The 12,214-nt window shown below is 26.1% G+C and overlaps 1 protein-coding gene across 1 annotated transcript; it reads right to left on the minus strand.

The window, feature by feature from the left end:
- Window positions 1–2,389: 2,389 nt before the first annotated feature.
- On the minus strand, window positions 2,390–4,806 carry LOC107014043 (putative cysteine-rich receptor-like protein kinase 9). The gene is made up of 3 exons (XM_015213911.2): window positions 3,965–4,806; window positions 2,907–3,029; window positions 2,390–2,581 (listed from the first exon to the last, which is right to left on the minus strand). Exons 1-3 carry the CDS (start codon window positions 4,791–4,793, stop codon window positions 2,514–2,516), a joined length of 1,020 nt encoding a protein of 339 aa, XP_015069397.1. The 5' UTR covers window positions 4,794–4,806; the 3' UTR covers window positions 2,390–2,513.
- Between the last annotated feature and the right edge of the window lie 7,408 nt (window positions 4,807–12,214).

A 12,214-nucleotide genomic window follows, 5' to 3' on the forward strand; every position in this document is an offset into this window, starting at 1 on the left:
TGTGCTTGATGTTGTGATTGATGGTGTACCTATTATGGTGTTGTTGTCAATGGTTCATGTGTTTGTTGCTTGCCACCTGTTAAGTATTGTAGTTGATTTTATATTATTATTCAATATATATTGTTTTCTATTTTGAGTTGGCCGATGATACCTACTCATTACGTGTTCCTTGTACTGACCCCTACTTGTATTTTCTTCTTTGTTATTTTGTGGAGTGCAGCAAGTGTACCATCGACTTCAACTCGCCCTCAGCTCTAGCCAGTCTCCAGCACATCAGAGTTCAGGGTGAGCTATTATTTCTAGCTCGTGCTGGATTCTCTCATTCACGTCTTGATGTCTTTGAATTTCGGACATGGACCATCTTTTTACTTATTTTGGTTTCTTAAATACTCTTAGACTTGGTAATTTGAGGATAGATGTTCTTGATGTGATGACTTCCAGATTTTGGGGATAATAAGTGTTAAACTTTAGAAGCTTATTTACTTGGTTACATTAATAAGTTTTGGATCTTCCGCATTATTTTTGTTAATTATAGTTGGACTATTGGTAAATGTTGGGGTTTAGATTTGTTGGTTCGCTCACCTAGTAGGCTAAGTGTGGGTGCCACTCACGACTCGTTTTGGGTCGTGACATTTACCCAATTCAATTATTTTTTTTGAAAATACCCTTACAAAGCATTCAATTCAATTTCATATATTCCTATTCTCAATAATCAGAATATCAAGTGTTTTCATGGTTGAAAATTCATTAACACATTTCAAATCTTCAAAATCTTTAGCAAAGATAAAAAAAAAACAAGAAAAAAAAGTTGAGTAAAGCAACAAGATTGAAGCTGTTAGGGTTTTGAGGAAAAAGTGGAGAATTTGGCGGTGGAGAAAATCAGATAATTTTTTCCATCTTTTTTTTTAAAAAAAAAAATTTAGTATGGGAATTATGTGGGTAAATAAATGGATAGTTGGGTGATTTTTTTAAAAATTTTGGATAAAAATAAAGTAAAATCGAATAAATTATTGAGTTTGTGTGATGTGTCTCTCCTTTTGGTTTAATGGTATGAAAGTAAGAGAACCTCAAGATATAATGATGGATTTATGCATACCATTTCTAAAAGTCCTAAATATATTTGATATCTAAAATGAATTCAATTAAATATTATATGATTTAGATTTTTTAAAGTTTTTTTCTGTTTAATAAAATGATTTTTTGACTCACTAGTGTAATGTGAAAGACGAAGGAGCCACATTGATCCTAGGTAATATATTTCTCAATTTTGTTATTTAAAGTTGACATATTTTTATTATGAAAATAGTTCAAATATATTCTACTATTATACAAATGAACTGCATATATCATTTTCATCTAACGAATGCGAAAATAAAACTATTTTAATTATTTTTAAAAATATATATAATCCATATGAGGTATATTTAATCCATCTCACACATATATCTTTTAACTTGTTTATTTCTTAAATAATTTAAATTTATTATTTTAGTGGTCAAATTTATTTATATTTCACTAATTTTCTTGTAAAATTTATTTATAAATGTCCCAATTTTTTTTAACAAATATAAAAACTAAATTACAATATAACCGAAAATAGTTTAGAATTATAACATAACCATAGAAAATAGTTTAAAATTTATTCCTTTATACAAAAGAATGAAAGAAAAAAAATAAGAATAAGAAACTCAAACAATTATAATCAAAGAAGTTAAAAAATAATTTACATATTTCTTTTCTATTATATAGAAGAGTGAAGTGGGAGGACGACTAAGGGCAAAAATGTAATTTCATGCTAACAAAAATATATTAAGAAAGATAATTAATAATTCTAGAAACATCTTTCTATATATATGAAGTGAATAATGATTAAGGGCAAAAATGTAATTTCACGCTAATAAAAATATATCAAAAATGATAATAAAAAAATTAAATAGTTCTTGAAACATCTTAAGTTATTGTTATTACCATTAACTTATTTTGTTATTGCTTCACTTTCTTTTATTTTGTGAGTTATTGTGATATCTATTCTATTATTACTCTATTTTACAATTACTTTAAATTAATTCTTAATATTTTTTTTCTGAGCAAATAATCTATAGTTGAGCATCTGAAGGATGGAAACCAAATGACTAAATTATTTTCCACTAAAGAATTGGCTTCAACTAATTCGAATGTTGACAAGATTATGGAAAATACTGCGGTTGAAGTTCATATTAATTCTAAGCATTCTTGGGCGTGCAAAAATAAAATTGATTGATATCGAATCGAAAAAGTGTTATTACGTTATTGGATTACGAAATGGTTTGATAAAAAAAATTATCAAGTTATCGATTTGATATTGATTTTTTTTTAATAAAATCATTTCTATACCAAAAGAAAAATAACATGGAAAAAATAGAGATTTATTGTATTTCACACCTGTAATCACACAACAACAAGAGGGGTTAAAAATAGCAAGAAGCAGAAAAAATTGAGATTAAAACAAAATACAACTTAATCAAATCTATCAACTAAAATTCATCAAGTAAGTTTCCTTCCATGTCAAGCAATTGAATCAGTCGTCTCCTTTGCATCCTCTCTACAAAGATTCAACTTTGTATATGTTAGATGAAACATTAATTACTATTCCCTCCGTTTTTCATTTTTTGATAGTCAAATAGCTTAAGGTTGCCTTATCATTTGCTCATAGAATCTTCGAAATTTTTGAAATGAAATTTATATATATATAGACTACGTAAAAAGTAATACAAATTATAATAATTTACAGTTCAAAATATTTAAATAATATATGAAAAATTATTGATAAAAAACTAATTTGATTTCAAAATCTGAAATATGTCACATAAATTGAAACAGAGAGAGTATTGTTTTCTTTTAAACCAATAATGTTAATTTTGTGTTACCTCTCTCAGTTCTTCTTCTATTTCTTCTCTTAAGGTAAAGGCAAGATCCTGTCAATACAACGGCCAGCAGTGCTATTACACCTACGACGATACAAATAACCTTGGTATTCCAAGTATTTTCCCCTGAAAACACAAAATAGCCTGTCAAAGATTAATATTTTTAAAGTTTCTTGTTTTCTAAAAAAATAGAGAACTGCTAAAATTATAGCTTCTTAATTTAGCGTAAATTATTAGTTTCATTCTCAAAGCATTCATAGCCTTAAAAACATTATTTTACTTGACTAACTAAACTTTATACACCGATCTTGCAATATGAATAAAAAAATATCTTTAAATTTTCACCTGGAATGTTTTTAACCACTTTTTTTGACTTTTGTTAAATATTCTACAAGAGGTTGAAACCACTTGCAAATTCATATGCCAGATCAGAAATATATGGAGTGTATTTATTTACCCCAAGTTCATAAATAATTTCAATAATTCTCTCTTAAAAAATTGATCTTTTTGAAGTAATTAGTTTACTGTGAAAGACGCGGGAATATTTAAGGCCTCCATACCTAGAAGTAAAATCACTACAGGCAACTTAACAAAGTACCTTTGTTTCAATTTGTTAGTGCGATTAACTCTAGTACATGACTGCATTAATAAAAAAAACTGAACCCTAGGTGATATTTATACCAAATTTTAAAAATATATATATAAAATATTTAATTAATTGAGATCACATATTTACATTTTAGCACCTGATTTCGCCCCTATATATGTGGCGTATAATATATTAAAATGCCCTTTGATTTTACGTTAAAGTTTGCCACACGAAGGCTTGAAGCTCAAGCTTCGCCAATGGAACAGTAGAGAATTGGGAAAATATCTTTTCCTTTTTGACTTTTTCAATTGTACAGTGGATTATCTCTCTAATCATTTAATTAAGCGACTAACTAATATCGATCTTAGCTCAGAACTAATGTTGTACCTTTTTCCAAACGGACTAAAAAAGAAAAGTAATCAAGACAAGTAAATTAAAACAGAAGTAGTAAACGAGAAGATGTTGTTATTACCTTGGTCTTTGTCTCCCGGTGTGGTTGATTGCGGTGGTGGTGTTCCATTACTCCCTTCGTCTTTGCCTCCTGGTGTGGGTGATGGCGGTGGTGGTGCTCCCGTGCTCCTCCCTTTCTCAGGATTTTTGAATTGATAGCTTAAATGGCAGCTCTCATGTACAACTCTACATTCACGAGGTACAGATTTAGGTATTACAGACCTCGCACCCTTGAGGCAAGCACGACAATCTTCGGCTGACAAATCTGGTATACACTGCACCATTCCATACAACTTCTGAGATAATGACAACGGTGTGATTTCATCTAGACTCTCCGCATATTTCAAATCATTTGTAACTTTAGGAGTAAGGTTATCAAACATTGCATCTGAAATCCCTTTAACTTGAGTCGTCCATGAAAAGCTCTCCGAGTTGTAAACGATCCAATAATAAGACGAGACATTAAACGTGGATGCGAAGTTAGGTATATCAGAATAGCGAACCAAACACTGATCATACCATATAACTGCCTGTTTTTTGAGCGGACATTCGCGTTGGATCCTCTCAGTAGCCATGTCGATACAGTTTTGGCAGTCTTTCGGCGCAACGTCTCCTCTACAGAGATACAATCCATGAACTTCACCTACGCTAGGATTTGCGTAGATGGAATTGCTAGCATTATTGTACAGTAATCTGTACAACAAGCGGTTAAGATTGAACTGAAATTTGCTTCGTTCTGCATAATCACTAGTTGTATTTGGACAATAGCTTGCCATGTAAGTCATCTTTTCAGCTTTGATGCACACAAGGATATTTAAGAGAACAAACAAGTAAATCAGGAACGAGTTCATTTTTTTATTTCCAATAATTTAGTCTTGAGGCGAAGGTCTTAATTTATAAGAGTTTCAAATATTTTAATTTTTATATTTTTTAAAAAAGATTACAGAGAAAATGGGTAACCGGCTATAGCATTTTAAAATTATGTGACGGTGTAGAAAATTTAAATTCAATTATAAATATAGTATACTTTAATTTGGTTTTAGCTCATATTTATATTCTTCAACGGGAAAAAGCTTAAATATGCCATAAGACTTTTAAAAAAGGCTCATTTATGTCATTATCGTTAAAAAAAAGACTCATCCATGCCATTATTTTTTAATATTGGTTTCGCAAAACAATTTCTTACGCGTGGTCAATTATAATTCGGCCACATCATCAATTTTTTAATTAAAAAAATAATTCAATTTTTTTTTCTTCAGAATTTTGATTTTTTTTAAAAAAAAAAAACTGATGACGTGGTCAATTATAATTCGGCCACAACGTCAATTTATTTAATAAAATAAATTAAAGAAAATTCAATTTTTTTTAGAATTATGATTTTTTTTTAATTAAAAAAATTGATAGCGTGGACGAATTATAATTGGCCACATGTCAAAAATGATTTTAAAAAACCACCGTTAAAAAATTATGGCATTAATGAATCTTTTCTTTAACGATAATGACATAAATGAGCCAAACTTTATCATGATAAATATATTTGTCATGCCATGTAAAATAATGTGTTTATTTATTTATTTTACATATAAATTTAAAAGTTTATTTGCGTCCACAAACCGTCACGGCATTGTCCTCTGAATTGACTAATTAGTCCATGGTCGTATAATATTAATTAGTACTACAAAAGTAGAAGACTTTACCCCACCCCACACACCACACCCACACCCCTCACTTCCCGACTTCCACCAACCTATCGATTTAACAAAATATTCATATTTATTTATAAATTATATATAAATAGCTATAAAATTTATATTTCTAATTTATCGATTTGATTCGATTATTTTTGCAGTTATTTTTAAGAAAAATCAGATCAAATATCGATTTTAAAAATTTAAAAATCAAACCTAATCAAATCAAACCAAATATCGATTAATTTAATCAATTTGATTCGAATTATGGTTCAATTTAATTGTTTAATCATAACCACGAACAACCCTAAATTAGTGATTAAAGAGTTTTTTATTCAGAGAGAAGTTAATTTCTCAATAAATTTGCATTTTCAGTGTAGATCACTTAATTAAATTATATAAAATATTATATTTTTACCCTTTTATCATCTAGTTTATCACCATCAAAATATAAAATTATTTGCTTTTGATTTTGTTATTTCAATCCCTAACACAAAAATTGCCCAATAACTCATAAGACCAAAGTCTCCAATTATGAAAAATTACATAACTCAAACAAAATCATTAATAAATATTATTATTTACAAAAATTGACATCATTTTTGAATAACTTTTAACAAGTAAGGGATACTCTACGACATAATTATACCATTTTGAATTCGTGCGGCTTGATTTATTTATGTGCTTTAAAATTAAAATAAATTTAAAGTATTTGATTAATTTTAGAGAGTGTTTATAAGCATTTGTTTTTTAAGTTTTAAAATAATAAAAACAAGTCATTTCAATCCTGTTGTAGAACATTTGTATTGATTAGCCTAAATATATATACATATATTACTCAATGTGTTAAATTATTGATTTGCCTCTTCAGTTTTTGCTTCCAGTTAATTAGCAACCTTTAATTCTGCTTAAATCATCTTTCATATATGTCCCTTCTTTGTTTTTCTCTCTCCGTGCGCTTTTACTTTTTTTAATTAATATTTGAATTTTGATTAAATCTAAATTATACGCCATAAATTTCATTCAGACACTCTCAATTAAATTTCTCCATACACAAGGTAGACCTCTGATTAAAGCCCATGTTGATGTCTACTTTAAGAATCATTTAATAACTCTCTTTTATTTCCTCCAACTTTCATTAAATTAATGCAGTGGCCAAAGGTAACATATCACTTTTTTAAAAAATAATAGACAAAGTAAAAATTAATGAAAAGTAATAATCTTTTATGGAGTCCGAAATTTAAAGGGTACAAAATATTAACAAAAATTCCAAAACGGTATATAAAATTTTATATTAACCAAAACGGTAAAATTGCTGCAGGTGCAGCGACTTATCTCACCTGCAGCGATTTTACCGTTTTGGTTAATATAAAATTTTATGTACCATTTTGGAATTTTTGTTAAATGTTGTACCCTTTAAGTTTCGGACTCATCTTTTATGACAACAAATTATACGGTTCTAAGTTATTTACGTGCAAGGAAGACAAAATCAACCCATAAAAACATAGTTCACTCTATTTGATATACAGAAATTGTATCAAAATATTTTGAATCAAATTTTCTTCTTTGTTTGATATGTTAGCCAAAAGTCCAGAATAAATAAATAAAAATATTTTATTAGATACTTCAAAATTATAAAAGAACAAATAAATTAGAATCTAGTAAACATCAATGAATTAAATTCTGACCTACTTTAAACTTTCTTTAAATAGCCAGAATACAAATATAACCTTCTTTCTTTATTAAAGGTCCAAATTATGAGAAATGCCTTTTTATTTTCCGACAGTCTCAACATCAATAGTCAAAAGTTCAAAATGAAAATGATCCGAAAATAAATAGATTTTTTTTTGACTTTTGAGATACTTTGTTCGTTTTTATGTATTTGTCAAATTTTAACTTAATACATCTATTAAAAAAATAATTATTAATATAATAAATTTATCATCTCATTTCTATTAATTGATAAAGTCTTAAATATATTTACTTATTATATTTTTCAAAAATATTAATAAATAAAGAGTAAAATAGTTTTTTTTTTTTAAAATATCAAAAAAATAAAATAAAAAGAGAATTAAATTTTAAAAATATTTGACTAGTAATACGAAGTAGAGGGTCTGACCAAAGATTAGCCCCTACACAAGAAAGTGTGGTCAATTTTGAAGTTGGTTGTTAAAGAGTCTATTTTCGTTTGAAATATGGATCAATAAAAAGGAAAAAAACTTTTATTCTGGACAATGACTTTGTTTTACTTTATTTGCTAAATATATAGAAGATTCTAGGAAATAGCTATTGGTCAACATGCTTACTTCCTAGAAAAAGGAAATTTGGTAAGTTACTATCTAATTATGCTTTATATTTGCTGTCAATGCTTATACCATTTGTTTTTGATATTGTGTGTATCATCATTTTTTTTCCCCTCTAGTTCTGATGTGTCCTTTTGTTGATAATGCAGTATTTTTTCAAAGTTTTATTTGTATCTTTCAGAAATATTTGTCATGTTGTGTTTATCGAAAGTTAATTTTGATTAGTTTTCAAAGGTAAATTAGATCACATTAATTAGATATTTTAAACAAAAAAATTAGATATTTTAAAACTATATGAAAATTACTATAAATTACATTTTTTTTGCATATTAATATGATGAAAAAATGCATCTTAAAACGTTAGTCAAAGTTATTATAGTTTAACTCTAAAAATAGAAACCAAGACAAACAATACCGGACAAAGAAAGTATCTTTTTACGATAAATTCACTGATACATATTGATAAATTACATTTTTTTTTGCATATCATCTAAGGAATACACATACATGAATTTAGTAGTTCATGAATAAACCAAATGGTCATCCACTATTCAATGGATTTATAACAGTAAGATATATTTAGTACTTATTCATTTTTTATAGTTATTTTAGGCTTTCTTTGTTATTGTGTTTGAGATCAAGTAGAATAAAATAAACTAATAAATTTAATATTTCATATTTCATTACTAAGGCTACATTTAAATGATATTATATTGTTCATTACTGATATTTAAAAATAGTATTAAAAAAATTATTCACACTCAAAATTCTATTAAAGACACATAAATTGAGATAGAAGAAATAACATATAATGATTAATTCAAATATTTATTATAATTATTGAATTTAAATATTTAAAAATCATATAAAATTTATATATAAGTAAATTCTTATAATTATTGAATTCAAATATTTAAAAATCACATCAAAAAATGATTAACTCTCTAAATTCTATTGTCCCACATAAATTAGGACAAAAGTGTTAGGACCGGAAATAAGCAGGTGTAAATGCGGAAACTAGCAAAGCAAACCTCGAAAGACCACGAGTAAGAAGACAACGAGAAATATACCAAAAGACACAAAGATTTAACGTGGTTCGGTTAATCGACCTACGTCCACAAAGGAGATGAGCAATCCACTATAAATATGAGAGTACAAAATACAAAGAGAAACAACCTCAACCAATTCACTCGGAATACATGGGAGGTTCACACAAGTGATAACGTATCAAACTTGTAACCCATAAATTCTCTCTCTAACCAAAACTCTCAAAGCCCTTAAGACTACATTGTGAATGCTGATTAAGTTAGAAGGAACATATCTCTATTTATATAGTCCTAAACCTTTTCCTACTAGAAAAAGGATTAGTCAATCCAAAACCTTTTCCTAAAAGGAAAACCTATTCATGGTAAGAAATTTAGGGCAAATAAAACCCAACAAAAAGAAGAAACATATGTTTTTTTATAAAAATGATACTAAAAGCACAATGATACTATAAATCACAATAATTAATAAGGTAATTTTTTATAAAATAATATATACAACACATAGCTGCCTCTTCAAATTTCATTTGCATAATATTAATCAACCACTAATTCTTCACTTTTTTCTGTTAATTTTGTCTTACATTTTCTTTTAAGCTTGTTATATATATTTGTAAATTAGATAATTTAAATTACAATAATTTAATAAATTAAAATACTTAGAAGTAATATAAAAAGACTATTTGACTTTCAAAATTTTATGAGTGACGCACATAAAATGAGTTAGAGAAAATGACATATTATTTGATAATGACGTAAAAAGTATTGCAAATCACAATAATTAACAACTTAGAAATTTAAAAGACAAACAAAACTGATTGACTCTCAAAATTATATCGATACAACATAAATTGGGACATGAGAAATAACAAAAATTATTTAAAAATTACGTAAAAGGCACTACAAATTACGATAAGTAACAATTTAAAATATTTAAAAGATATAAAAATAATTAATTTTTGAAATTATATATATGCCGCATAAATTGGAAGAACGAAATAATATATTACTTCAAAATCGCTTAAAATTATAACTCATAGTAATTAATAATTTAAAATATTTTCAAAAATCATATAAAATAATAAATTCTCAAGTTTCAACATGCCTGCTTGTAGTCAGGGCATAGTTTAACAATTTAAAGTTTTTTTTTGGTCTTTTATCACTTTATATATATTTAAAAATTATGTAAAAAATATTAAAAATTATAATAATTAATAGCTTCAAAATATTTGAAAATATATAAAAAGATTTTGTTTACTCTCAAAATTTCATTTATCCCACGTAACTTGGGATAAAGAGATAGAGATATTATATAAAAATACATATATTGTAAATCACAATATTTAATAACCTAAATATAAAAAAGAATTTATATAAATAAAATGATTGAATTTGAAACTTTATTTGTATCACATGATAAAAACAAAAGAAGTAATATATATTGTATGAAAATTATGTTAAAAAATACTATAAATTACAATAATTATCAAAGTTAAAAAAAATAAAAAACATACATATATGTATATATAATATTGGGTCTCGTATTGGCACTGGGTATGTATCTAATGTGTATCAGATTTATTATCAAATTTTGGCAGAATATTTACTTTTTTTTTTTAATTAAAAATAAATGTTTGATCACTAAAATTTTAAAATACAATTTCAATTCGGAAAACATCTTAACATTTTTTAAAGAATGGTGATTAGTAAATGAAAATAAGAGAGGTAAACATAATATTGTAAACCACAGGAGAGGTGAGTGCTATAGAATGAAACTGGAGGGAGATCTCCGAAATTATCTCTAATATTGTTATTGATATGACCAATCGGCCTACAAAATTAAAAGAATATAAGCGGTAGAGATAAATCCTCTCCATAAACAAAAGTCTCTAAACAAAGAAAATCTCTTCATAAATAAAAATCGATAAACAACTAAATTAATTGTGGATTTTATTGTGTTAAAAAAAAACATCTCAAAACTTTGGTTTCAGTTTTACTATATTTTTCTTTATAAATTTCACTCTATATTTTTTAATTTTATGAAAATGATCTATCTAAATTATATTTCACATTTAAGTCATATTTTCTTTTTATTTTTTTTTTAAAAAGGCACATCCAAATAATCAAATATTATTTTGTAAAAAAATTATAATCATACACAACTCTATTTTCAAAAATACTAAGTAAAATTAAAAAATATATATTTGTAATAGTTTATAGTAGCTCATATATGGAATCTAATCTATAATATTATGTGACTATTTATTTTGAAATATTACTCTATTAAAATAGATTTTGATTGTATAGTTCATGTAAATTGGTCAATTAAGTTGATAATTTCATTAGTTCTTAGAAATTGATGACATAACCAAAATCTAGAAAATAGGTAGAAAATACACCCAAATATATATGAAGCTAGGAATCATGAATACAATGATGAGACACCTCTTGGAGCTAAAACTACTATTTATCTAATTTCTCAAATTTTTTGATTTTTTTCCTCTCATCTTTTTACCATATACTTTATTAGAGTTACATTCAATGTGACATCTAACAAGATTTGAACGAAATTAAGAAAAAGTATACAAAATACACAAAAACATTAATTTCTTAAAATACAAAACAAATTAAATGTCTTAGTTATATATATGCTTTTTAAAAAGACGTGTATTATGCAGGGACAGGTCTACACAGATTCAAGGGGTTCATCCAAATTCCCGTCGTTGAAAAAAATACACGATATACATAGAATCAATTTTTCGATTTATATGTATATACTAAGCGATGAACCCCCTGAACATAAGCCAAGGGATTGGCTCAACGATAAAGGGTGTTCAAGAATTCATTTTTATTTCTAAATAAATGAAAAGATATTTTCTCTGAAAATCTATAGGGATTTATAATATTTTATTAGATATTAAAAATAAATTTTTTTTCTATTTTTATAAAATTAAGTAAAACTTATTTTTCAAGTTTTCATAATCAAAATTAGAAAAATACATTCTCTCGTACTCATTTTCAGTCAAACGTTTAATTTATATTTAATTAATAAATAATATAATTATAAGTAAGATTAAATAAATAAGAGTAATTATTTAAAATTTATATATAAATACGATTGTCGCAATATTTTCTAATCTTGATAATTATTTTCTCGACACAAATTCTGTTGCTACAATATGATCGGATTCAAAATTATTCTTTTGGTAGTTTCAATTTATTGTTTGGGTTGAGGTGG

Source organism: Solanum pennellii, chromosome 3, assembly GCF_001406875.1.
Source record: "Solanum pennellii chromosome 3, SPENNV200".
Taxonomy (NCBI): Eukaryota; Viridiplantae; Streptophyta; class Magnoliopsida; order Solanales; family Solanaceae; genus Solanum; species Solanum pennellii.